General features: G+C 50.3%; 1 protein-coding gene across 3 annotated transcripts; it reads right to left on the reverse strand.

The window, feature by feature from the left end:
- NPC1L1 (NPC1 like intracellular cholesterol transporter 1) lies at positions 1 to 26,968 on the reverse strand. 3 transcript variants are annotated; one of them, XM_046669107.1, is made up of 19 exons: positions 26,802 to 26,968; positions 24,276 to 25,804; positions 22,130 to 22,230; positions 21,541 to 21,713; positions 21,148 to 21,276; positions 20,563 to 20,745; positions 19,847 to 19,961; positions 19,593 to 19,720; positions 19,012 to 19,149; positions 18,727 to 18,816; positions 8,452 to 8,642; positions 8,164 to 8,288; positions 7,451 to 7,577; positions 7,232 to 7,287; positions 6,322 to 6,472; positions 5,899 to 6,130; positions 5,626 to 5,739; positions 5,388 to 5,550; positions 1 to 144 (listed from the first exon to the last, which is right to left on the reverse strand). In XM_046669107.1, the coding sequence occupies exons 1-19, from the start codon at positions 26,853 to 26,855 to the stop codon at positions 140 to 142; spliced, it is 3,804 nt and encodes a 1,267-aa protein (XP_046525063.1). In that variant the 5' UTR covers positions 26,856 to 26,968; the 3' UTR covers positions 1 to 139. The 3 variants fall into 3 exon arrangements, with proteins under 3 accessions (XP_046525063.1, XP_046525061.1, XP_046525062.1); XM_046669105.1 differs by lacking the exon at positions 1 to 144 and adding an exon at positions 1,560 to 3,425; XM_046669106.1 differs by lacking the exons at positions 1 to 144; positions 18,727 to 18,816 and adding an exon at positions 1,560 to 3,425.
- Positions 26,969 to 27,532: the final 564 nt, after the last annotated feature.

Raw genomic sequence — 27,532 nt, forward strand, 5'->3', positions numbered from 1 at the left:
TGTGCCAAAATCACTCTATTTTTATTCCTGTAGCTTTATAATATCTTGATTTCCAGTAGTCTAAGTCTTCCAATTTTGTTCTTCTTCAAGATTGTCTTGGTTAATTTTGATCTTTTGTCATTCTGTATCAGTTTTTGAATCAGCCTGTCAGTTTCAACAAGAAAATCTGCTGGGATTATGACTGAAATTACATTGAATCTAGAAATCAATTTGGAGAGAGTTGACATCTTTCTAATATAGAGGCTTCAATTCATGAACATGGTATATACCTCCGTTTATTTAGATCATTAATTTCTCTCAATATTATTATTATTATTGTTATTATTATTATTGAGGAAGATTAGCCCTGAGCTAACATCTGCTGCCAATCCTCTTTTTTTTTTCTTTTTTGCTGAGGAAGACTGGCCCTGAGCTAACATCTGTGCCCATCTTCCTCTACTTTATATGTGGGATGCCTGCCACAGCATGGCTTTCTAAGCGGTACCATGTCCGCACCTGGGATCCAAACCAGCAAACCCCAGGCCACCAAAGCAGAACATGCACTCTTAACTGTTGTGCCACCAGGCTGGCCCTCTCTCAATATTATTCTGTAGCTTTTTGTGTAGTTTTATTGCCAGTCTTTTGTGAGATTAATTCTAATCATTTATATGTGGATTCTTTCAGATCTTCTTTACACACAATCATATCATCTGTGAATGATTACAATTTCATTCATTTATTTCCAATCCCTATAACCTTAATTTTTTTTTCTTGCCTTATTGCAATAGCTAAGACCTCCAGTACAACATGGAGTAGAAGTGGGCATCCTTGTCTCATTCTCAATCTCAGAGGAAATGTTTTCACTATTTCAGTATTAAGTATGAGATTTGTTCAAGTCTATAAGGTTATTAAGGCTCTGGCTAAGATTTATTTTAGCTATAATTTTTGTTGTTTTCAGTGGGAGAGTTAGGCCAAATAGCTCAATCAACCATTTCCTCTCTTTGTATATTCTTGATTTTAATCTTTTTCTATAAAACATGTTGCAGATATTTTTCCCAGCCCATCATGTGTCTTTCAACTTTATTCACTATTTTTTTGTTTGTGTTTATGTGTTTAAAGAATTTTTAAGTTTTTATGTAGTCAAATCTTTAGTCTTTCCCTTTATGGGTTCTGGACCTTGTGCTTAGGAAATTTTTCCCACCCCAAGATTATAACATACCCTTCTAGGTTCTCTTCTGACAGCTGGATCATTTCATTTTTATGTTTAGCTCCTTAATCAATCTGTACCTTTACTTTTGCATATGGTATGAGGTGTAGATAGGACTTTACTTTGATCCAAATGATCCACCAACTGCCCTACACCCTTTATTGAATGTCTAGCCTTTCTTCTGATTTGAAATGTCACTGTTATCAAAAGCTATTTTGTTATTCAGATTGATTTGTCTATCCCTGAACATGTGGAGTTTCTGTTTTGTTTTGATTTAGTTTTTTTATTTTATTTTTTTTTCCTTTTTCTCCCCAAAGCCCCCGAGTACATAGTTGTATATTCTGTGTTGTGGGTCCTTCTAGTTGTGGCATACGGGACGCTGCCTCAGCGTGGTTTGAAGAGCAGTGCCATGTCCACGCCCAGGATTCAAACCAACGAAACACTAGGCCACCTGCAGCGGAGTGCGCGAACTTAACCACTCGGCCACGGGACCAGCCCACGTGTGGAGTTTTAACCGGGCAACTTATGTGATTTCTCCTCAGCCTCTATTCCCTGGTAATGCTCCCATTTGCCAGACCTGCTGTCTATCCTGGCCAGCCAGTGACCCTCCCAAAGGTGGGCTAATGATGTCTGGTGCATGGGGCTCCTGTGAGGACTGGAGAGGAGCTAGTAGGTTCCAGAAATTTCCACCCCATTTTCATGTCCCCTGAGCATACAATGCCACAGCAACTCCTCAGCCAAACTCCACTCAGTGAAAGAATGTACAGAGCCCAGAGGGGAGCTGGGACCCAGAGGGGAGCAGAAAGTTCTTGAGGTCGCTCTGGAATGTCACATTCCTTGACACTTTCATCCACTGTCCCTGCACAGGGCCTTCCTGGGAGCTGGCAGTTTGCACTGTGGGTCCCTCCCTCCTCAAATGCACCCCTGTCTTCTCTGGCAGGTTCTCCAGATATTGCCTACTTCACGGGCTGTTCCCAGAAAGGGAGCATCTGTAGGTCCTACCACTGGCCAGACCCACCAGGCTCTGTGCCTCCTGGTTTGGAGGAAATGGCTCCCCACTCCTCAAAGGCAGGGGCCGACAATGGCCTGGCTACTTTCTTGAAAAGGAGGAGGAAAAACCACAAACTAATATCTCCACAAATCACCCTCCCAAACATGTATTATTTGTGTAATTTACAAAAATGATCTTAAGCCCAAAGGCAATTGGAATAGGACATGTGACATAAAACACCATTTCTGCTCAACAGACATTTACTAAGCACCTGTGTGCACAGCACTGAGCAAGGCGCATCCCTCTGCTTCTCCGTGGGGTCTCAGGTGGAGCTAGTTTGAGGCCCTAGCAGGGTGCTCCAGGTGTGGGACAGAGGTGGCAGGGCCAGCCCATCTCCAGGAGCTCACAGCCTTGCAGACGCGGGCAGCCTCTATACTGGTGGCAATAGCCTTAATAATCATTGAACACGGAGGTCAAACTGAATGCCATTTTCCGGGTGGGGTCCATCTGACCAGAGTGTTTTCAAGAACGTTCTCCCTGGCTCTTCCCTAGCAGGAACCATGGCTTGGGGAGCTTCTTAGGCAGCTGCCATGCCTCTCCCTGGCCTCCTGTGGTGTCTGTAGCCTGGAGTGGGGATCATGCTCTCTGTTCTCAGGGATACTGAAGAGTGTTAAAGACTTACTGACACTAAATTGGAACTTTTTTGCTGGAATAATTAAAAGAGGGGAAAAGTTGGATAAGAAGTAGGCAGCGATAGAAGAGTTCTGAGTCTAGAACAAATCTGGGAGAGTGTGTCTAATCCTGGAAGCTCCAAGACCCAGGTACCCCAAAGGCGGAGGCAATCACGTGCTGACTGAGGCTTGAATAACTTGGAAATCAAGGACCTGCTGTCGAGGCAGAGGGCCCATCAGGCACCTGGCGGCCAGAGGGTGTCCTGTCGTGGGTATTCCCATGGGGACAGCCTCTCCCAAGCCCTGAGGGGGAAGATGGGTCAAGGAACCCCACAGGGGAACTCCCATGAGCCCTCGGGTCAGGGCCAGTGAGCCCAGATGAGGCTCTGTCTCCATCAGAATTCCCGCCCACTGTGGGGCAGAAAGCCGCTGCCGCCCGCACTCTTGGCAGGAAGTTCAAAGCCATAGTTGACCATGTCCGTTGGGGTGGGGTGCTTGGGGCGGGAGGCTGTCCTAGCCACGGCTGCCTCCTCTGCCCGCTTCTGCTCCAGCACCAGAGCTGGGTTGACCTCAGGCCCTGCAGAGGGACAGACACAGAGGATCTCAGTCAGGGAGGTGGCGTGCAGGGTAGGAGGTGCAGGCAGGTGGTGCAGCCAAGAAAGGAAGGTCCAGAAAGCGAGAGCTGAGCCCTGAGCCCCCCACGTTCATCCCTGCACCTCACCACGGCCCTCACTTCACCCTACCCCAAAAAGCCAGCAGCCATTCTAGCAGTCACCTATGCTCTCCCCAGCCTGCCCCTGGCAAGTCTGCCTTCCAGAACAGATCTTGAAGGGGAAGTTGCAAGACCCCCCTCAGGCCTGTGAATCTCTCTCTCTCCTTTCTTCCTAGAATGTTCTGTGCCAACACCCACAGCAAGCACTCCTTCCTAAGAGAAGCTGTTCCTCACTCTGTTGACAGACTCAGCACAGGGACGTACACCAGGGGCCTCTGTTCCCACCACCAGCCTTCCTGGGACACTGCCCATGGGGCCCACGCTTCAGGGAGGTTCCAGACCACTCTGCAGGCAGCAGGGCCTGCGAGCTCCTTCCTCCCTCCCTGACACTCTGGGAAGACCCCAGGGGAGGCCACACCCTGCGGCTCCCTGCTTGGCAGACCTCAATCCCAACACACACATGCTCCTCTTCCAAAGAGGGTGAGGAAATTCCAACAAGACTGAGGTGCCCCAGGTAGGGGCGCTGGAGCTGTGAGGCCTCCAACTCTGCTGTGTTTGACCAACCCTGTGAGGGGGGCAGGAGACTCAGTTTCCTCATCTGTGAAGTGGGGATGAAAATATCACCTGCCCCCAGGGGTGTACAAGGATTAGGTGTATGCGCACTGGAGCACAAACACACGCTGCTGCACGTGCTCTCTGAGATCACCACAACTGTCAGCACGGCTGGGGGCAAAAGTGAACCACGCCCCCCTTGCCCACCCTGAGAGGGGGCAACAACCTCATCCTGGGGGCTGGTTAAACCGTCGTGCTCCGCAATGAGGAAACAGAAATGGGCACTTGCCATGTTGCTGGTAGAAGTTTAAATGGTAAGCTTTGTGGAGGGCGTTAACTGGTATGAACAATCAACATCACACGCTGGACTTTCTCCAAACACCAGAGGGTGAGGGCAGAGACTCAGCCACAAGAGTGGTGACCGCAGCACTGACGGTAAGAGTGGGAGGGAGAAAAACTCGAACGTCTAGCAGCTGTTTGCTGGTTAAATGGATCCTGGTTGATCCACATGACAGGAAGGATTTTCCAACTGTGAGCTGTCACCCATTAATGAGTCATAAAATCAATTTTATAGATAACACCAGCAGTTTAAAAATTAATGATATGGGGCCAGCCCGATGGCGTAGTGGTTAAGTTCGCATGCTCCGCTTTGGCGGCCTGGGGTTCCCAGGTTTGGATCCCAGGCACAGACCTACACACTGCTCATCAAGCCATGCTGTGGCGGGGTCTCACAAACAAAATGGAGGAAGATTGGCACAGATGTTAGCACACGGACAGTCTTCCTCAAGCAAAAAGAGGAAGATTGGCAACAGATGTTAGCTCAGGGCCAATCTTCTTCACACACACACAAAAAATTAATGATAGAATAGAACAGAAAACATCAGAGTGCTTCACAGCAGAGCTATTTTGTGAAACGTTTGTTCTACCCTGCACGTCTGTGTCTGTGCCCTTGAGCATCAACTCTCAGTGTGAAATATATGTCTCACTGAAGGTCATGGTTAAACGTTCAACAGCATGCAGTGGAGAACAATATGGCCACCAAAACAGTGTTTGAGACACACTCTGCTGACGAAGAAAGATGTCTTCACATGTTAAGTGAAAAGCAGCAGCTTCCAAACCAGGAAGAACTGTGTGCTCGCAATTTTGGCAGTGGCTGTCCCAGGTGAGCTGGACCAGCATACTCCCTGCACCTTGCCTGTGGCTTGGAGTCCCTGAGTCACCAGAGGTGCCCGCGGAAGGAGCCTGGCTGTGCGGGCAGGGAGCCTGCGCACTCACCCAGGTAGCTGAGGATGACCGGCAGGAAGACCAGGCCGTGCAGCAGGCCCAGCAGAGTGATGAGGAGGTTGAGGCGGAAGAAGAAGATCTGGATGAGCTGCGCACTGGCCAGGCCCAGGACGAGGATGCCCGGTAGGTTGGTCATGGCCACTCCAGCAAACACCTGGGGGTCAGGCAGGCATCAGGCTGAGCACAGGGTGCCCGGTGGCGGGCTGCATGTGGCGGCCCACCCACTCACCGCACTGCCCATGGAGATGGTGGCCTCCTTGGCCTTCTCCAGCCGGGTGGGCTTGGTGCTGATGGCAAAGGAGCGGGTGATGTGGGACACGAACTCCACAGAGATGCCCACCGCCTGTGGGCAGAGAGGGGTCTTCAGCTGAGAAAAGGCCAGGGTCCGGGGTCTCCACCCAGGCCACTGGACCGCACCTAGACTCTAGAGAGACTGGGAGTGTCCTATGAGGCTGGCGCACCCGCCTGCCACAAAGCCCCGACCCTGCGTGCAGCGGGTTACCGTGACCAGGTTGATGAGGGACACGGCATTGTAGCTGATGCCCCACAGGGCCATGAAGCCCACGGTGTCCACAAGGATCATGACAATGGAGAACAGGTTGAGGAGGCTGGAGCGGAGGTCCATGCCCAGCAGGAGGTAGCAGACAGCGAAGGTGGGCACCAGGCAGAGGCTGAGCATGAAGAGGCCCTCAGGGATCACGGTCAGGTACTGCTCGTAGAACACATTGGTGAGCCTGCCAATGCAGAGCGCTGTCACCTCTCGGGGTGCGTGGCCTCCCTCACCCAGTTCAGGGGAGAACTCAGCTCAGAGAGGGTGTGGGGGCGCACTGGCTGGCAGAATCCCATCCTCACACCATGGCCGCCCTCGCCAGCCCAGTGCCTGCCCCCCAGCCCACCTCCGTGTGCCCAGAGCCCAGGGCCTCACGTGTAGGGGAAGACCTCAAAGGCCGGGTCAGTGCCCGGCACCTTCCGCAGGTCGGCAGTGATGTTGGCCGCCAGCACCCGAGCTGCCCGCAGAGCCTCCGTGTAGTCCTGCGAGTTCTTCAGGGGTTTGTGGTAGGCCATGAACCGAGAGGCTGGGCCACAGCCACGACGAAGGGCAAAGGTCAGAGCCCAATCCAGGTACCTCAGGACCCCAGAGGGACAAGGGACAGCATCTGGCTGGGATCAGGGCGCTGCCGCCTCCATTTTGGAATTGTTAATAACTTTTCAGCAAGGGACCCTGCATTGCGACTTGGCAGCAGCCCTGCGGACTCTGCAGCTGGTTCTACAGCCATGTGAGACCCAGCCTCTGCCCTGCCTCTGATGAGTGGAGCACAAAGTGATCTCCCAGATAAACCCAAATGCACTCTGTATGGTTTCAAAACATGCACTGGAGTTTTTAAATTAATTTAATTACTTTTCCAATGTGCATATTCCTATAGCAAAGGACCAGAAAGGGAGACAGAAAAATGGAAATGGTTGACTTGACAGAGCTGTACTTTAGGGCGGCCGCGGGGTAAGTACAATAGTCACTCATGTAACCAGCTGCCCACAGCCCACATCTGGCTGTGAACTGTGCATGAGAGAAAGGGGTGTGGGTGGCTCCCAAGTGTGGCATCAACCCCTGAAAGAATCCGTGAGTGCCGCACTGACCATGGATTGGGGGGCAGGGTGAAGTGTGAGGACGTGGAGCTGATAACGTGACCTCTGAGGACAGGGCTGGGATGGTTAGAAGGCCCCCATGAAGCAGGAAGGAGAGAAGATGCGAGATTGAGAGGCCAGTCCCTGCGGCTGCTAGGAGCCCCCCAGAGCAGCTGACTCTGGTCTTCCTCTCCAGGTGAGGCCATACTTACCTAAAACCTGGCCCTCAGGGCCCAAATCCACAGAGGTGCTGTATGCTGCCAGCCCGCTGCAAGGAGAAGGCCAGAGCAAAGGCTTAGCCAGGGACCAGGCCCCTCCATCTGCCTGGCTCACAACCGGCCCCTGAGGCCCCGCACAGCCTCCTGCCACTCGTGCTCCCCCTGTGGCACACACACCATCATCCTCCCCTGGGGATGCCCCACCCAGCCTACCCTTTGGGACAGTTGGTGTTGGGTGGGTCATTCAGGAACCAAGGAAGGTACTTGTGGAACTGCTCCTCCGATGGCCGGACGGGACCCAGCGTGAAGCTCACACAGTACTTCAGGCAGGCCAGAGCGTCTGCAAAGAGAGCAGGGGCTCCGGGCAGCGGCACCCCCAGAGCTGGCAGCCCCTGCTCTGCCCTTCCTTCCGCTCCTTTTCCATACCAGTCCCCGAGCACGCCTGGCCCCTGCAACAGGCATGCGGCTGTGTACTCTAGAGGGACTTGCACTTGTCTAACTTTGGGAGGAGCTCCCCTCTCAGTAATGGAAATGGCCGACACCTACGGGCGGGTGAGGAAGGGAAGTTTGAGGCAGAGAAACAGTCCCCATGGGGCCTCCCCACTCCACTGACAAAGGCGGCTACTCCAGGACAGGGTCACATGCCACGCTCAGCTCTCACTCCCAACTGCCACTGCCATGAGCACCAGCGTGCCCAAAGAGTGTGAGCACAAGTCAGGAGGGGCATGAGTGCATGAGTGCCCAGAGGTCCAGCTGAACCGCACATTTCAGCATGGTCACCCATACCTGTGCTCCGAGCCTGGCCCACCCGGACTGGAGGGGTGGGAGTGGGGGTGCTAAGAGAGCCTCTCCAGGCCTGTCCTTTCTCTTGCCTCAGTTTCCCCAAGCTGTGGTGGGCCATGAGCCCCAAGAGGCCCTACACTTACTGATAGTTGAGGGGCAGAACTCGTCTTTATTGGGGCCAGAGGTATAAAGGCGGCAACAGGAGGATGGGGTCAGCCAGTCAAGGAAGTCGTCCACCCAGGAGGAAGCTGGGATGGCCAGGTAAGACCTGAGGGAGAGAGGGTCACAGGGCAGGGCCAGGCTAGCCACACTGGGCCTCTCCAGGCACATGGCAGCAGGTGGGCATCAGGGCAGGAGAGGGCATCAGGGTGGGCAGAAGGGAGGACTAGAGGGGGTGGAGGGCACAGACAGAGGCAGGCCAGGGCACTCACTGCTCGGGGAACTCAGTGGCGTACTGGATCTTCTGGGTTAAGGAGTAGCTGTCGCAGCCTGCACTGGAGCAGATGGCATTCATACCCGCCTCACTAGAGAAGTTATAGCCCCCAGTGGTGACAAAGTAGACTGGGGCCCCCACCTCAAAGTAGCGGTTCAGAAAGAGGAAATAGTCAAGCAGGTACGAGTCCTGGAACAGAGGACAGTCAGTGAGGCTGGGGCCAGATGCACCCCAACAGGCTTGCTCTGACTCATGCTCACAGAGGTACATGCGCACAGAGGTACACACAAGAGGTAGACACACAGAGGTAGACACACAGAGGTACATGCACAGAGGTACACACTGACAGAGGTACAGGCACAGAGGTACATGCTCACAGAAGGACACACATGGAGGTACATTCTCACAGAGGTACACACTCACAGAAGTACATGCTCACAGAGGTACACATTCATAGAGATATAGGCACAAAGGTACACACAAGAGATACATGCATAGACATACATGCTTACAGAGGTACATGTACAGTTCCATTACAGAGATACACAGCTGGAGGTGTACTCACTCTAAGTTACACACATCCAAGTATAATCACAGGTACATGCACAGAATACACTCACGTAGGTTTAAGCACAGAACAACACATTCCACCCTACATGAACACACTCACACACACACAAACATGCACATACGTGTAATTTTAGCCCCTCCTGTCATCCAAATTGGCATAGCCACAGTCTAACAAGTTGGTCTGTAACAAAAGCCTACATATGCATGCACATGTAAACATCCATGTGCACACCCTCAGGGCCGTGCACTGGGCATCTTCATGACCTTCTCTTCTCCCACGACATAAAACCTCAGAGTGATGTCAGGGAAGATGGTGGAGTAGGAAGCACCAGGAATCCATTTCCCCACCTACACAACAACTGCACTGGTAGAATATTTTTGATGTAACTATTTTGGAACTCTGGGGTCTATTGAGGGCTTGAAGCTTCTAGGGAAAGACTTGGATTATAAATTGTAGCTAATTTCAATCAATTTCAGCTCTTAGCATGATAGCAGCTATCCACCCCTTGACCTTCCAGCCCTGTGGCAGGCAGACACACATGCATTCCAGGAACAGTTTGCACACAGCTTGCAGGATCCAGGGTGGGCTATAAGGACTCCATCCCTTAAATATCAGGGACCTGTGTTCTGATCACTGATTGCTGCTTCTGATCTCAGTGGTGCAGACACAGAGTCAGCCCACCATTATAACCTCCACTACCTCAAGCTCAAGTGACTTCCAAGATATTTAAAGGACAAGTGCCTGATTTATTGTTTTTCCCCTCCATATTTCCCTTCTTCTCCTTTTGGGAGCCAGACATTTAAGGAATAAGACATTCAAAAGCAACTACACATATGGGAAAATTTAGACAGTCACCATACATACCCAGGGAAACTCATGGGCTTAGAAAAGACCTAATAAGACTTCAACTTTACACCTCAGGATGATCCCCAGGACAGAGACACCAGCAAAAATAAAATTAACAAAAAAAGCAAACCATGGGGAAGGAGAGAAGCTGATCTCTAGCGTTATCACAAGATAAGACCCAGCTGCCCATTTTTTAACAAAAAAAATCACAATACATACAAAGAATCTGAAAGGTATGACCCATATCGAGGAATAAAAATTAATCAACAGAAACCATCCCCAAGAAAGACCAGATAATGGATGCATTAGATAAAGACTTTAAAAGAACTGTCTTAGAGAAGCTCAAAGAGTTAAAATAAGATATGGACAAAGTCCAGAAAACAATGCATGAGCAAAATGGAAAGGTCAATAAAGAGCAAACATAAAACGGAACCAAAAAGAAACTCTGAAGCTGAAAAGTACAATAACTGAATGAAAAATTCACTATAGGGATTCAAAAGCTTATTTGAGCAGTCAGAAGAAGAGTTAGCAAATATGAAGATAGGACAATTGAAATTATCAAATGGGGAACAGAAAGAAGAGAATAAAGACAAGTGACCAGAGCCTAAGGGACCTGTGGGACATCTTCAAGCAGACCAACATACACACCATGGGAATGTCAGAAGGAAAAGAGAAATCGAAGAAATAGTGGCAAAAATTTCCCCAATTTGATGAAAGATATAAAGGTAAACATTCAGGAGCTTAACAAATGCTAAGGAGGATAAACTCAAAGAAACCTACACCATGGCACATTACAATCCAACTATTGAAAGGGAAAGACAAACACAAATTTTTGAAAGCAACAAGAGAGAAGAAACTCATCACATCCAAAGGCTCTCTCGATGAGATTATAACCATATTTCTCATCTGAAACCTTGGAGGCCAGAAGGCAGTGGGTTTGTATATTCAAAATTCTAAAGGAAAAAAAACCCTGTAAACCAAGAATCCTATTTCTGGCAAAATTGACCTTCAAAAATGAGGGAGAAATTGATACATTCCCAGATAAGCAAATGCTGAAGCAGTTCATTACCACAAGACCTGCACTGCAAAAATGCTTGAAGGAGTCCTTCAGGTTGAAATGAAAGGAAGCTGGATTATAACTTAAAGCCATATAAAGAAATAAAGATCCCTGATAAAGGTAAATACACTGAAAATTATAAAAGCCAGTATTATTGTAACTTTGGTTTGTAACTCCAGTTTTTTATTTCTATATGATATAAGAGATCAATACATAAAAAATTATTAGTCTATGTTTTGGGGTACACACTGCATAAATATGTAATCTTGTGACAGCAGTAACTGAAAGGAGATGGGAGGGAGCTGTAAAGGAGCAATTTTTGTATGTTATTGAAGTTGAGCTGATATAAATTCAAATTAGAGTGTTATGATTTTAGGATATTTAATGTAACCCCCATAGTAACCACAAAGAAAATAGCTATAGAATATCCACAACAGGAAATGATAAGAGGATTTTAAAGTTTCCCTAATAAAAATCAACTAAACATAAAAGATGTCAGTAATAAGGAAATGAGAGTCAAAAAAGGGACAGGGCATATAGAAAATAGCACAATGACAAAAGTCTCTCCTCATCAATAATTACTTTAAATGTAAACAGATTAAGCGCTCCAATCGTAAGACAGGATTGGCAGAATGGATAAAAACACGTGACTAACTATATGATGTCTACAAGAGACTCACTTGAGATCCAAATATACCCACAACTTGAAAGTGAAAGGATGGGAAAAGATAATCTATGCAACCAGTAACCAAAAGAGAGGAGGGGTGGCTATACTAATATCAGACAAAATGGACTTTAAGTCAAAAGTTTACAAGAAACTAAGAAGGATATTATGTATAAATGAAAGGTTCAATAAGGCAAAAAATAAGTGTGAATAAACATCTACACACCTAATGACAGGCCATCAGAATCTATCAAGCAAAAATTGACAGAATTTAAGGGAGAAATAGAACATTCTACCATAATAGTAGGAGAGTTCAAGACCCAACTCTCAATAATGCATAGGACACCCAGACAGAAGATGAGTAAGGAAATAGAAGATTTGAACAACACACTAAACCAACTGGATCTAACAGACAAATACAGAACACTCCACCCAACAAGAACGAAATACACCTTCTTCTCAAATACACGTGGGACAATCTCCAGGATAAACCATGTGTTGGGCCATAATTTAAATCCCAACATTTAAAAATAAGTATATCATATGATGTATATTCTCTGACCATAATGGGATGAATTTAGAAATCAGTAACAGCAGGAAAACTGGAAAATTCACAAACTTGTGCAAATTATACATCACTCATACAACCAATGGGTCAAAGAACAAATCACAAGGGAAATTAAAAAATACTTAGAGGCAAATAAAAATGAAAGCATGACATACAAACTTTTGGGACACAGCAAAAGGGAGGCTAAAGAAGAAATTTATAGCTGTAAATGTTTACATTAAAAAAGGAAATCTCCCCATAAATAGTGTTGGGACAACTGGAGAGCCACATGCAAAGGAATGAAAGTAGACCATTACTTTCACTATACACAAAAATTAACTCAAAATGGATCAAAGACTTGAAGGCAAGACCTGAAACCATAAAACTCTTAGAAGAAAATATAGGCAGTACACTGTTTGACATCGGTGTTAGAAGGATCTTTTTGAATACCATATCTACTCGGACAAGGGAAAGGAAAGAAAAAACAAACAAGTAGGACTTCAACAGACTAAAGAGCTTCTGCAAGGAAAAGGAAACCAGGATCAAAATGAAAAGATAAACCACCAACTTGGAGAAAATATTTGCAAATCTTATATCCAACGAGGGGTTAATCTCCATAATATATAAAGAACTCACACACTGAACAACAAAAAAACAAACAACTCAATCAAAAGATGGGCAGAGAATATGAACAGACATTTTTCCAAAGAGGATACACAAATGGCCAATAGGCACATGAAGAGATGTCATCAGGGAAATTCAAATCAAAACTACACTTAGATATCACCTTAAACCCATTAGAACGGCTATAATCACCAAAACAAAAAATAACAAATGTTGAAGACATTGTGGAGAAAAGGGGACCCTAACACACTGCTGGTTGGAATGCAAACTGATGCAGCCACTATGGAAAACAGTACGGATATTTCTCAAAAAAATTAAAAATAGAAATACCATATGACTCAGCTATCCCACTACTGGGTATCTATCCAAAGAGCTTGAAATCAGTAATTCAAAGAGACTTATGTACCCCTATGTTCATTGCAGCATTATTCACAATAGCCAAAACATGGAAGCAACCCAAGTGCCCATCGACTGATGAATGGATAAAGAAGATGTGACATATATATACAATGGAATACTACTCAGCCATAAAAAAGACAAAATCGTCCCATTCACAACAACATGAGTGAACCTTGAGGGTATTATGTTAAGCAAAATAAGCCAGACTGAGAAAAACACAGTATGATTTCACTCATATGTGGAAAATAGACAAAGAGAGCAGTTTAGTGGTTACCAGGGGAAAGAGGGTTGGGGATTGGGCATAAGAGGTGAAGGGGAGCACTTATATGGTGACTGAAAAATAATAATGTACAACTGAAATTTCACAATGTTATAAACTATTATGAACTCAATTGAAAAAAAGAGATCTCAAATCATCATCCTAACTATACAACTTAAGGAACTGGGGTGGGGGGAGGGGGGGCACTAAACCCAAAGCTAGCAGGAGGAAGGAAATAATAAAGATTAGAACAGAGACAAATAAAATAGAGAATAGGAAAATAATATAGAAAATCAACAAAATCAAGAATTGGTTCTTCACAAAAATTAACAAAATTAACAAACCTTTAGGTGAACTAAGAAAAAAAAAGACTCAGATTACTAAAGTAGGAACATAACTACTGACTCTATAGAAATAAAAAGAACTATAAGTACTACGAACAATTGTACACCAACAAATGGGATAACCTAGACAAAATGGATAAGTTCTTAGAAACACAAAGCCTACCAAGACTGAATCAAGAAGAAATAGAAAATCCAAAGACTGGCCTAGTGGGCGAGTGGTTAAGTTCCTGTGCTCCGCTTCAGCAGCCCAGGGTTTCACGGTTCGGATCCTGGGTGTGGACATGGCACAGCTCATCAAGGCATGCTGAGGCGGCATCCCACACAGCACAACCAGAGGCACTCACAACTAGAATATACAACTATGTACTGAAGAGCTCTGGGGAGAAGAAGAAGAAGAAGAAAAAAAGAAGATTGGCAACAGATGTTAACTCAGGTACCAATCTTAAGAAAATAAAAAAGAAGAAGAAACAGAAAATCTGAATAGACTTATAACTAGTAAGGAGAGTGAATCAGTAATAAAAAAAAAAAATCCCCAACATAGAAAAGCCCTGGTCTTGATGGCTTCACAGGTGAGTTCTACCAAACATTTAAAGAGGAACTAATATCTGGGGCTGGCCCTGTGGCCGAGTGGTTGGGTTCACATGCTCCGCTTCAGTGGCCCAGGGTTTCACCGGTCAGATCCTGGGTGTGGAAATGGCACCACTCATCAGGCCATGCTGAGGCAGCGTCCCACATCCCACAACTAGAGGGACCCCCAACTAAAAATATACAACAATGTCCCGGGGGGCTTTGTGGAGAAAAAGGAAAAATAAAATCTTAAAAATATATAAAAATAAAGAGGAACTAATATCAATACTCCTCAGACTCTTCGAAAAAATCAAAGAGGAGGAAACACTTTTCACTCATTCTATAAGGCCAGCATTGCCCTGATACAAAAGCCAGACAAAAACACTACAAGAAAAGAAAAACTACAGACAAATATCCCTTATGAATATTCATGCAAAAGTCCTCAACAAAATACTAGCAAGTTGGATTCAACAATATATTAAAAGGATCATACAACATGACCAACTGGGATTTACTCCTACAATGCAAGAATGGCTCAACATATGAAAATAATGTGATGCACAAGTTTAATAGAATGAGGGGAAAAATCACACAGTCATCTCAATTGAGGTATAAAAAGCATTTGACAAAATCCCACATCCTTTCATGATTAAAAAAAAAAAAAACTCAGAAAAGTAGAATACAAGAAATTTCCTCCACATGATAAAGTCAGATACAGAAATCCCACAGCTGACATCATACTCACTGGTGAGAGACTGAGAGTTTTTCTTCTAAGATCAGGAACAAGACAAGGATGCCCACTCTCACCACTTCTATTCAACATAGTACTGAAGTCCTAGCCAGAGCAATTAGGCAAGAAAAAGAAATTAAAGGCACCCGAACTGGAAAGGAAGAAGTAAAATGATCTCTGTTTGTAGATTACATGATCTTACGTACATAAAACTCTAAAATTCCAGTAAAAATCTGTTTGAACCAATAAACAAATTCAGCAAAGTTGCAGATTACAAAAGCAACACACAAAAATCAGTTGCAGTTCTATACATGAACAGTGAATAATCCAATAAGGAAATTAAGAAAACAATTCCATTTACAATAGCATCAAAAAGAATAAAATACTTAGAAATTACCCTCACCAAGGAGGTGAAAGACTGATACACTGAAAACTACCAGACATTGCTGATAGAAATTAAAGAAGACAGAAATAAATGGAAAGACATCCCATGTTCACAGGTTAGAAGACTTAATATTGTTATGATGTCAATATTACCCAAAGTGACCTATAGATTCAATGCAATCCCTTTCTAAGTCCCAATGACTTTTTTGCAGAAATAGAAAAATCTATCCTAAAATTCATGTTGGAATCTCGAGGGACCCAAATAGCCAAAACAATCTTGACAAAGAAAAACAAAGTTGGAGGACTCAAATTTGCTGATTTCAAAGTTTGCCACAAAGATACAGTAATCAGAATAGTGTGATACTGACATAAAGACAGAGATATAGACCAGTGGAATAGAATAGAGAGCCCAGAAATAAACCCTCACATACATGGTGAAATGATCTTTGACAGGGTTGCCAAGACTATTCAGTGGGGAAAGGACAGTCTTTTCAACAAATGGTGCTGGGAAAACTGATGTCCACATGCAAAAGTGAAGTTGGACTTTCAAAAATATACATACTTACAAACAAAAATCAACTCAAAATGGATCAAAGACCTAAACTTAAGAGTTTAGAGTTAAAACTATAAAATTCTTAGAAGAAAACGGGAGAAAAGCTTCAAAACATCGAATTTGGTGATGATTTCTTCTTGAATATGACACCAAGGCACAGTTAACAGAAGGAAAAATTGACAAATTAGACTTTATGAAAAAAAATTTTGTGCATCAAAGGACATTACCAATAGAGTGAAAAGGCAACCAACAGAAATGGAGAAAATACCTGCAAATCATGTATCAGATAAGGGATTAATATGTAGCATATTTAGAGAACTCTTAATACTCAACAACAAAAAAACCCTGATTCAAAAATGAGCAAAAGATTTGAATAGACGTTTCTCCAAAGAAGATAGAGGAATGGCCAATACATGAAAAGATACTCAACATCACTAACCATTAGGGAAATGTAAATCAAAACCACAATGAGATACCACCTCACACCCATTGTATGGCTACTATAAAAAACAAAACAGGGGCCAGCTCCATGGCTGAGTGGTTAAGTTCGCACGCTCTGCTTGGTTAAGTTCGCGCGCTCTGCTTCGGCAGCCCAGGGTTTCGCCAGTTTGAATCCTGGGCACGGACATGGCACCCTTCATCGGGCCATGCTGAGACGGCATCCCACATGCCACAACCGGAAGGACCCACAACTGAAAATACACGACTATGTACCAGGGGGTGTGGGGAGGAAAAGGAAAGATAAAATCTTTAAAAGAAAAATCCAAAACAAAACAAAAAAACAGAAAACAAGTGTTGGCAAGGATTTGGAGAAATTAGAATCCTGTGCACTGTTGGTGGGAATGTAAAATGGTGCAGCTGCTGTGGAAAACAGTGTGGTGGATCCTCAAAAAATTAAAATGAGAATTGCCATATGATTTAGCAACTCCACCTGTGGGTATATACCCAAAAGAATTGAAAGCAGGGTCTCAAAGAGATATTTGTACACTCATGTCATAGCAGCATTATTCACAACAGCTAAAACGTGTAAGCAACCCAATTGTCCATGGACAGATGAATGGATAAGCAAAATGTGGTATATACATATTCATATATATATTCATATATATTCATATATATATATAAATATCATATATATATATATATGAATATTATTCAGCCTTAAAAGGAAGGAAATTCTGACACATGCTACAGCATGAATAAACCTTGAGGACATGATACTCAGTGAAACAAGCCAGTCATAGAAAGACAAATACTGTCTGATTCTACTTATATGAGGTACCTAGAGCAGTCAAATTCAGAGACAGAAAATAGAATGGTGGGTGCTAGGGGCTGGGGGGAGGGGGATGGGAGTTAGTGTTTAATTTTAATGGGGACAGAGTTTCAGTTTTACAGGATGAAAAGAGCTGCGGAGATGGATGGCAGTGATGGTTGCACAACAATGTGAATGTACTTAACGCCACTTAAAACTAGTTAAAATGGTAAATTTTATGAGTATCTTACTAGAATAAAAAAATTGAAAGAAATAAAGTTTTTGAAAGTAATAAGAAACAAACAAATCTCCCCCAAAGAAAAATCAACAAAGGGCATAAACATAAAACCTCGGCTGGGTCTTGCAGCCCAGCAACTTCCTCCTCGCCCCCCGGCTTGCCCCTCTTGCCCCCTTCTTGCACCAGATCCCTGATACCCGCTCTGGGGGCCCTGGGAACCCTATTCCCCTCAGTCCTGTGAGCAGCCCCCAGGGCCACCATGGGTGGCAGGATTATTCTGGACTCTTGCTGGCTTTGCCACCTCCTCTTGTTCCCTGTGGTGGCTCGAAGGTGCCGTCCTGGCTGTCCACTCTCTTCCCTCCTCATCTCGCTTCCAAGGCCACCTGCAGATGGCGATCCAGGCTGCTCATTCCAGGCCGGCTGCCAGCACCCAGACCCCCGTCTCTGTCCCCAGAGTGGCCCTGAATGTCTGTGTCCCCAGAATGCTCTTTCTCTCTGGTAGCCCAGGCACACAGACTTTCTTGCCCCAGCCACCAGCTCACACAGCCTCTGGTTGCACACGCAGAGGAGCAGTGGGTCCCTGGACTTGCAGATGTGTGGTGCCTGTCAACCCCATACACTTGCTGGCCCCGGCCTGGTAGTCAGCACCCTTCCCCCTGGCCTCCAGCTGTGGGGCTTGGTCCACACTCCTTCCACACCCCCACCCATGGCCACTCCCATGCCCAGGAAATGTGCCTTGGCTCCTCCCAGCCTCCCATGGGTCAGTACTGTCACCCTCGCTGCCTCCCTCTGCAAATCCTACACATGCTCGGAACCCCCAAAACCTCTCCTCCACCCAGGAGCCTCTTAGACCCCTTGAGCCCCGGGGGTCTTTCCTTCCCCAGAGCCCACGACCCTCGATGCCTATCAGGGGACCGTTCCATAGCGAGCTGCTGTGTACCCAGGCCTGAGGATGTGGAGCAGCCAGCACAGGGCGGGCGCTGAGCCAGCTTTGGGTCCTTCTGCCTGGACGATCATCTCACGTGGCCAGCCCTCCACATGCCTGCCTGGTCATCTCCCTCACACAGCGTGGGGCTGGGCTCCTGAGCTTTTTGCACATCGATGCAACTCCTCTCCCCAGGTCCACACGGTGAGCAGTCCTGGGCCACCGTCTGTGTGCTGCTGAGCCTCCCCGAATCCCAGGGGACTGAGGGCAGGGGAGGGAGGGCACCCACTGGAGGTCACGGGGCACGGCTCACCTTGGGCAGGGCCAGCTCCTGGTCCAGCCCCACGCTGATGTGGCTCGCGAGATAGAGACACCCTCCAAACAGGGCCAGGAACCCGAGCAGCTGAGGAGGAAGCCACCGCGTGAGAGCCGCCCTGCCCAACGCCTCCCCGCCGCCTCCCACTTGGGGTCTGGTCAGGGTGTCATGGGAAACAGTCTGCAGTTGGGCAGACCTGAATCCCAGCCGCCCTAGCCCCTCCGACGACAGGCAAAGGAGGATCAAGTCTGCCAGGGACAGCCTCCCCCCGGCCCCACTCACCACGACAGCGCGGGTAACCGGGTGCAGCAGCAGCGGGGCGTAGAACTTTCGGAAGGACCGGAGCAGGAGCCCCTCGCTCTGAGCCGGCGGGGGCAGCTCCCGGGCGCTGCAGCAGCAGCAGAAGTCCAGCCGCGAGGCCTGGGTGGAGGCAGCGCCTCAAGGTGGCCCCAAAGCAGATCCCGGGACCGCCTCCCTCCCGTGGGAGAGCCACCTTCCTCATGTGCCCCTGCCAGCAGCGTGCCATGGGGACACGCCAGTGTGCTGTTTTCTTTGCTTTTATTTACTACCTTTATAAAATATCTTTGAATTTTGCACCATCCCGGAAACAACAGCTCCCTGTCAACCTCCCATTTGTATTTTATTTCGTGACCTCTTGTACTTTAAGAGGTTTCATCATATTCCCCAAAATCACCAAAATGGAATTACTTTTCTATAAGACATTGGGGACCACATAGCTAAATATTCCAGCATGTTGTTGCTGCACCCAGCCCCGCTCTCTGAGCCTCTCTGCAAAGTGGAGGTATCCCACCCCTGCCAAAATGGGGCTGGGGATGGGTGCTCGGTCCTGCCGCTGCCCCTACCTCCTGCCTCCTGCAGTCGAGAGAAAGCAGGGCCACAAAAGCTGACATCTGCAGCAGGAAGTCAAGGATCACCGCGAAACCGGAGGTCAAGGCAAAGGTTCGCACAGCCGGCATGGAGGTCAAGGCCCCTGGGGGGGGCAGGAGTGAACCTCAGGGTGGGAAGCCTGCTCAGAAATGGGTGCAGAGGAAAGGGGGCTGCCCGCACCCAACTACCTCCAAGTGGCACTTGGTGGGGAGGAGCTGCCCAGGCTCACCTAGGAAGAAGCAGATGGCCTCAGAGAGGCTGCACAGCAGCATGCTCGGGCCCACCCTGCCCAGGGCTCGGCCAATGTGGGCCTCCCGTTTCTCCCCGGCCCTCCGGGGCAGTCTCTGTGTGAAGAAAGCAGGGACAGGGTCCAGAGCCTGCCAAGGACTCCGTCCCTCACAGGCCAGCAGGGAGCTGACACGTGCCCTCACTCCCCGAGGCAAGGCCATTGCCCACAGACCCAGCCAGGCCTGAGGAACTAGCCTGACCTTCCCTAGTCTGGAGCGGACCCTGCTAACACTCTGCTCTGCCACGTCTTCCACTTCTCAGGGTCTGACCCAGAGGAACGCTTGGCGTGGTTCAGGATGTGCATGGCATCCTTGCTCCAACACATCACTAGAACCCTAAATGTTCACCAATGGGAGAGGCTAAATCTACTGACTTGTCCTTCCGTGGACTGCTGTGTGTCAGCACAAAGATGGGAGGTGGCTCCAAAGTGCTGTGTGACTCCCTTACCAACAGCATGTGGGGCTGACAGAGACCAAGTTCAGGTGACACACGTGGTATGAACGTATTTATGTGAAAGATAAACGCAAAGCACTGCGTTTTCTGCAGGAATTTTAAACATGAACGTCAATGCCTAAGAAGAGTCTGCAAGAAGCCCAACAGGGTTGTGTCTGGGAGTGGAGGGGTGGCTGGGGGCATGCAGAACTCCTGCCCTCTTACCTGGTACTCAAGAACAAAGATGAAGATGTTGTCAGCCCCTACGGCGAGCACCAGGAAAGGCACCACTTGAAGGATCACCAGCGAGGAGGGGATGCCCAGGTAGGAGAAGAAGCCCATGGCAGCCACAACCGCTCCCAGCACCACAGCCACTCCGCCCAGGCCCAGTGTGGCCTTGGAGTCCACCTGCAATGAGACCAGGCTCAGCCTCCTGGCTGCAGGGCTGCCCAATGTGCCCCCACCCCCAGCTAGAGGAAGGCAGTGGGCAGCAGGCGGGCTTGCTCAGTGCTTCTGTGTTCCAGCCACTCCGCAGAGCAAGGGCAGGCCCACACGAGCCTGCCACTTTTTTCTTGAGCACACATTGTAAGACATTTTAAATATTAGCTTTGCATTTGCACAAGTCGGGGTGTCAGGGAGCAGAATGAAAGCTCAAATGGCCTTTTGAATCAGAAGACTTCCAAGAATTGTCACCCCTTGGGGGAGCCACTCTGAGTGGTCTGCTTTGCTGTTTCAAGATGCTCTAGTTGGAAAGCTTCTAGACACCCTTATGCGCCATTCCACCCTCGCTGTGCCCCTCCTACTTCTCACCCGCACTCGGCGCCAGCTGGAGTAGCTGCCCAGGGCCAGGGAGATGTACAGGAAGATGACTATGTAGCTGACAGCAAAGATGGGCAGGTCCTGGAATGTGGTGCGGTTGATCTCATCCTCCAGGGAGCGCTGTGGACATACACCCGACCAGCCCCACTGACCACGCCAGCTCCAGCCAGCCTGGCTCCCAAGAGCTTCACCAGTGGGTGCTACATGCGTGGCCCACTGTGAGCCCAGCAAGGCTGCAAGAACATTGTCACATCACTCCATCCTCCTGAGCAGGCGGCCACTGGCCCAGGGTCACTCAGGAGGGGGGAGGCCAGGACGGGGACACAGGAACCCACCCGAAGACACCTGGGTCATCCCCTGGAGCCGGGGACCCACAGCCCCTACCTCTGCCATGAATGTGACCTGGAACATGCCGGCTGTCCGACGCTGGAAGGCTCGCATCTCCTCTAAGAAGCCCCACTCCCAGAGCTTAGCCTGGGCCAGCCGGGGGTCCCCAGAAGGGTAATTGTTGAGGGAGAAGGTCATTATCAGGGCATCAGCCTCAGAATAGTCCTTCCCTGGGATGAGAAATGCTCAGCCACCCTCCGGCCACACTCCCGCTCCCCCTCCTCCATCCTCACCCCTGCCTCCTCCCCCCCCATTCCAGCCTCACTCTGCCTCTCCTCCCTGGCTCCAGCTGCACCCCTGCCTCCCCTCTCCCCACCTCCCTCAACCGAGTCATTGTCTGACCCCCTACACCCCACTTCCCTCTCTCAGCCAAGGGCAAGGCCTTTGGGCCCAGGCACAAGACCAGAGGATCTGAGCAGCACAGGAGAAGATGCAGGAGGTGGCAGAGAAAGGCAGGACAGGCAGGTCTGCAGCCCCCTCAAGCCCACCCCAGGCAGCAGGAAGCCCATCACCACCCCACCTTCCTGTCCATTACTCCTGCCCCATATTCCCCCTTGTTGGCCTCCCCTGGAGCCACTCAGCTTACCTTTGTAGCCCCCTATGGCGAGGAAAGGGAAGACGGGGGCCCCATAGTCAGCCATGCAGCTCAGTGCCAGGGCTGTGCCATCTTTAAAGGTGAGTGGGGCACTAGAAGGAGAGGGAAAGACCATTCCTAGCCCATTCCTGCTCCCATCACCACAGCCCCAGCACCCCACCCCAGGCCCCCAGCACCATCGCCTGACCCTGTGTCAGAACCATTTCTCCCAATAAAATATCACGCGGCCCAACACAGAGTGGACTGGAGCTCCCCAGAGCAGGGGCTGCCGGAGCTCTCATCTCCCCCTACACCAGCCTGATCCTGCAGGCTCCATCATCATCTCATTCCAGATGATGTGGGTGGGTGAGCATCACACACAAGGTCCCCCATGGTGGGGGCCAGGACCTGAGCCCCCAGACTCTGCCACAAGCCCCTGAGTCCTAAACACCGACAAAAGCAAGCAAACCAGGCAGGCCTCAAGTGCCCACAGCCTTCTTCTCCCACTGACCCAGAACCCTCCAGGCCCTGAGTTCGGATTTCTGTTTTTTGTGGACAGTATACCAGCCTGGCAACCTTGGGCAAGTCTCTACACCCTTCAACTGAGCCCTTTCTGGAAGCGCATCACAGGTACCTGGACAAGGCACTCAGAGCAAGTGAGCACACTGGCCACCAGCTCTCCTGGGAGTGCAGGCTGCTGTGTGACCTTGAGCAGCTCACCACGTGCACTCCCCTGAGCCTCAGTTTTCCTGCCTCTGAAATGGGGATAATTGGATCACCCAAGAGTTGTTGTGAGCATCTAAAACCGAAATAAAGCCGACGCAAGGACTGGACACCTGGGGCCCGACCTGCCTCCCTGACCTGCCAGTTCTGAGAGCCAGCCCGGGGGCCAAGGCTCCCTTGAGGGGTGGGGAGTGAGGGTAGAGAGCCCTGGCTCTCTCCTCAAAGTGCACCCTGGGGTCCCTGGGAGCCCTGGAGACCCTTTCAAGAGTCTGCAAGATCAAAACTATTTTCATAATAACACTAAGAGGCTATTTGCCCTTTTCACTCTCGAGTGTATACAGTACAGACAATTCACTGATATGGCTTCAGATTCCACATTGCAGCTAACATTGAAGAAAAGACCACTTGTTGAGTTTTGATGTAGCATCAAAGAAGACCCACAGTTATCTGGAAAGGCTATTACAGCCCTCCTCCCCCTTCCGGCTCCATGTGTGTGAGGCCAGGAATTCCCACTATGCTTCAACCAACAGACCAAACAGAGAACCAGATGCCATAACCTAGCCATCACCTATTAAGCAAAACACTAAAGAGATCTGCAAAGATGCAAAACAATGCCATCTTATCACTGATTTTTTTTGTTTGGAAAACATTGTTATTTTTCATAAAAATATGCTATTTGCGTCAACATGTAATGAACTTATTATTCTTAAAGAATTAATAAATATTTTCTCATTTCTCAGTTTTACTTTCTCACGTGGGAAATGTCGGTAGATAGACCCTCTACCCCAGCTGGAGCTCATCGTCTGAGTGTGAAGGGGCCCTGAGACCAGACATTTGAGGACCTCAGCCCACTCCAACCTCGGACAGCCTCGGCCGCTGCCCGCCCACCTGTTCCCCTCCAGGGAGCGGCAGCTCACGGACCTTCACTCTCGGTCCTGAGGCCCAACGGACTCATTGGCATCCTGTTTGCACCACAGCAGAGTGGAAACAGCAGAGACCGATCCCTGAATTGTGTGAGGGTTTGTGGCCCAGGCCCTGCCCTGGCCTGAGGGCCCCTCATGGACTACTTATGTGATGATGGCCTGCCCAGGCCCTGCACAGAAGCAAAGAGGAAACGAAGAAGCACAAACATGAGAGTGGGGCCATCAGATTGCTCTGTGACACTTAAAGCAGAACGTGCAAGGCTGCTCCCTGCAGAAAGGCTGAGTGGGCTATGGGCTGGGAAGGCCAGGATGGCCATGTGCAAATCTGTTACAGTGAGCGGGAACTCCACTGAGGGAGTGGGGCCCGAGAAGGAGTGTGGAGAGAAACGGCGTGTTGTGGCCCTGAGACTGAGAAACAGAGCACGCAGGGTCCTTGGCCAGGCTGTGTGCCTGGCCTGGGTTCCGGGAGGCCCAGATGGCCCTCCCACCCAGGACAGCCATCAAGGACTCACTTGGCACAGTAGAGAAAGTGGTCCCTCCAGTCCACCAGGGAGGTCTGCCCGGCCAGCGTCTGGTTGGCCGTGAGCAGCAGGCGCGTCCGGTTGTTCTGGAAATACTGTAGGAGGCTGTTGACGCAGCAGTCAGAGAGACTGGTGTTGTGCGGGTTGAGGGGGGCGTAGCAGATGTCCTGCAGTGACACATTGCGCTGCTCCTCTGGCGACCACACCTGGAGGTGCTGCAGCTTCTCCTGCAACTCCAGCAGCTCCAGCAGCAGGTCAGGAGCCAGGACCCCACTGAAGTTCTTGGGCCCCAGCAGCAGGGAGTCATACTGGTAGCTGGGCCGGTTAGGAGCTGTCAAGATCACCTGGTTGGTTCGGAAGAAGGGGCCAAAATGCTGGTCATGGAATGCCTTCTCGCTCCGGGCTTGGCTGTTGGGGGCCGACCACAGCTCCACGGGGTCCATGGTCAGTTCCATAAAGCCCAGGCCACTTGCCAAGGCCACCACCACAGCGACAGACACCACCAGGATGGTCACGGGCCACGAGGCCACCCATGTGCCCCAGCCCTGGAAGCACTGACTAAGGAAGGTGTGGGTGGAGAGGCTGAGCCTGTCGAAGAGGCTGGTGCCCACCTTGGGGTCCAGCGTCCTGCCCTTGCCCCCGCAGGAGGCCAGGCAGGGCCGCACGAGGAAGGCAGTCAGCACAGCGAAGAGTGAGCAGAGGATGATGACGACGGCCAGCCAACCCGCCATCCGGCCCAGGCGGAAAGTGGTGTCCAGGGCCTGGGGCTGTGCAATGACCGGGCAGGAAGCAGCACAGTCCTGGCAGGAGCAGGCCGCCGTGCCGTCCCCTTGAGACTCATTGCAATGTGCAGTCTCCCCATTCAGAGGCTGCATCCCACTCCCTGGGGTCTGGCCGGGCTCCCACAGGTGGAAGGTGATGTCCAGGGGTGCCAGGCCATTCCCTGTGTCCCCCTGGAAATTGAGCCAGCGCTGGGCATTGCAGAGGGCAGAGCCGTAGACGCCACACATGGTGCTCACGGCCAGTGTGGCGGCAGCGGGGACACGCACCCGGCTGCAGGAGTCGTAGGTCTGCTCAGCAAAGCTGTGCTGGTAGGAGGCCTCATAGGCCACCACAGCCCGGGGCTGGCTGCCTCCCTGCCCGGCCACGCGGGTCACGTTAATGAAGAGGCTCTGGTTAGGGCTACAGGTGTTGTGGCAGTGCAAGTTCACGAAGTTGTCAGAGCAAGCCGGGCAGCGGGTCAAGAGGGCCTTGGTGACCGCCAGGCTGGCCTCCAGGGACACCAGCTGCTGGAGGGAGCAGCAGGCGTAGGTGGAGCTGGGGCCGGTGTAGAGGCGGGGGCAGATGTGCTGTAGGAGGGTCAGGTGGTCGCCTGTGACTTGGCGGGCAGGCGTGTTGGACAGACAGGACACATTGGACAGCGTACCCAGGCCTCCGGACAGTTCTGGGTTCTTCCCGCACTCATCATAGAAGGCGCAGTAGCCAGGCTGGTGAATGGGCGTGTACAGCTCACCCTGGGCCTGAGGAGCAGGGCAACATCACCATGGGGCCCAGCACTGGTCAGCACCACCAGGTCAAGGCACCACCGGCAGTCAAGGAGGGCATGGGGGGTAGGAAGGATGCAGAGCAGGAGAGGTGAGGAGTGATGCTGGGCAGCTCCATGCTGCCAGGGGACTTAAGGGAGATGGGTGCCAGAACAGCACACGGGACCTCCCTGCAGTGTCTGGTGGTGACGGGTGGATGGGTACACCAGGCCTTCATCCTGAGTGACAGGGTCACTGAAGAGAGGGAGGTGACCTGACAGAGCTGCATTTAGCAAAGTCACACCAGACAGTGAGGGGTTGGCCAGGAGACTATTGGAGGCCACTGGGGGGTCCTGCAGAGAAACAGTGGCCCCTGGACAAGTCAGGGGCTGACTCCATCGGGTCAGGGGGGTACCAGGCACTGTTGCCATCACCGTTGGCCGAGGTGATGCCCAAGCTGCAGGGCACATCCGGAATCTCGGGGCCCCTCTTGGAGCTCCTGTGCAGAGCTTCCCCGGTCCTCACCTGCTCAGGGCCGAAAGCCTTCACCCACCCTCCCAGACGTGCAAGCAAGTGAGAAACGTAAGAGGGAAGAGCCCCAGATCTCCTCCCAACCCCAGATGCTAAATCCTCCTTAGATGGTCATCCCCCTGAACCCATCCCACCAGCACCCCAGGACTGGAGCCTCCCTCGATCTCCCATCAGCCACCTCAGGCCAGGACATTCACGGCAGACTGGGGATGGGAGGCACTCGGTCATATTGGGTGCAGCTGCCCCCTCCCCAACACTTGTGTCCATCTAACCCCATGACCTGAAAACTTGGACAACCCAGGACCCCCGACCTGCACCCCTCCTCTGGGGTGCCTGGGATCCCCATCTGTCCAGAGACCGGCCCCCTAGACCCCAGGCCCTCCCTCACTGTTGCCAAGCAGCCTCCTTCCCAGTACCCGCTATGGGAGGCAGCGGGGGCCTGGACACAGGCTCCGGGACTCACCAAGTTCAGGAGCAGGACCCAGAGCAGCCAGCCCCTCAGGTTGGCCTCCGCCATCCTGAAAGGATCAGAGGGGAAGCAGGGCTAGCCTGAGGGGACAGCAGGAACAGCTGAGGGCTGGCTGCAGGGGAGGCACAGCAAGGCAGCCTCCTCACCAGGGACAACCTGGCCTGACTGGGTTGGGGACCAACGGAGCTGAGCACGTCACCTCCCAGGGCTCCCAGCTAGTTAATGATCTGCCTCGTTTGTCCCTCCCACCTTTGGCCCCACCCTCTTAGATGAGCCTCCAGGTGGAGGTGCCAGGGTCTCCCCTTTACCCACTTCCCAAAGCAATCGATGACAGAAGGGCTGAGCCAGCCAGAGACCTGCAGTGAGTTCCCATTCGGCCTCTGCTGCAGGAGGTGTGGCAAGGGAGACGTGGGTGGGCCCAGGCACTGGCCCCCTAAACTTCCACTTGCTGCCCCCCACCCTACCCCTGGCCTCAGACCCCTCCTCTCCCCAGCCCCCTCTTGGGACTAGGCCAGCTCTGGCTGAGACACACCCTTGCACTGTCATCCTTAGCAACTGTTGTTAATATTAACAGCCTGATAACAGAGGAGACAGTTAGGGGTAGAGTATGCAGTGACACCACTCTCCTCCTCTGGGCGGAGAGAGAAGATCAATTCACTGGGGTCTGACAGTGCACCGAGACCCCAGATGTGACAGCCATGGTCCCCGCCCCCATGTCCCTTGCC

This window comes from Equus quagga, chromosome 8 (genome assembly GCF_021613505.1).
Source record: "Equus quagga isolate Etosha38 chromosome 8, UCLA_HA_Equagga_1.0, whole genome shotgun sequence".
NCBI classification, from domain to species: Eukaryota; Metazoa; Chordata; class Mammalia; order Perissodactyla; family Equidae; genus Equus; species Equus quagga.

Bases quoted from the DNA above. Each gene is read 5' to 3' on its own strand.
- NPC1L1 (XM_046669105.1), bottom strand. From the start codon at position 26,855: ATGGCGGAGGCCAACCTGAGGGGCTGGCTGCTCTGGGTCCTGCTCCTG. The intron at 19,962-20,562 runs GTAAGAGGGCAG...TTCTTCACACAG, and splicing joins TCTTTGTTCTTGAGTACCAG to AGACTGCCCCGGAGGGCCGG. The intron at 18,817-19,011 runs GTGAGTGGGGCC...CTTCCTCCTCAG, and splicing joins CGGTTACCCGCGCTGTCGTG to CTGCTCGGGTTCCTGGCCCT.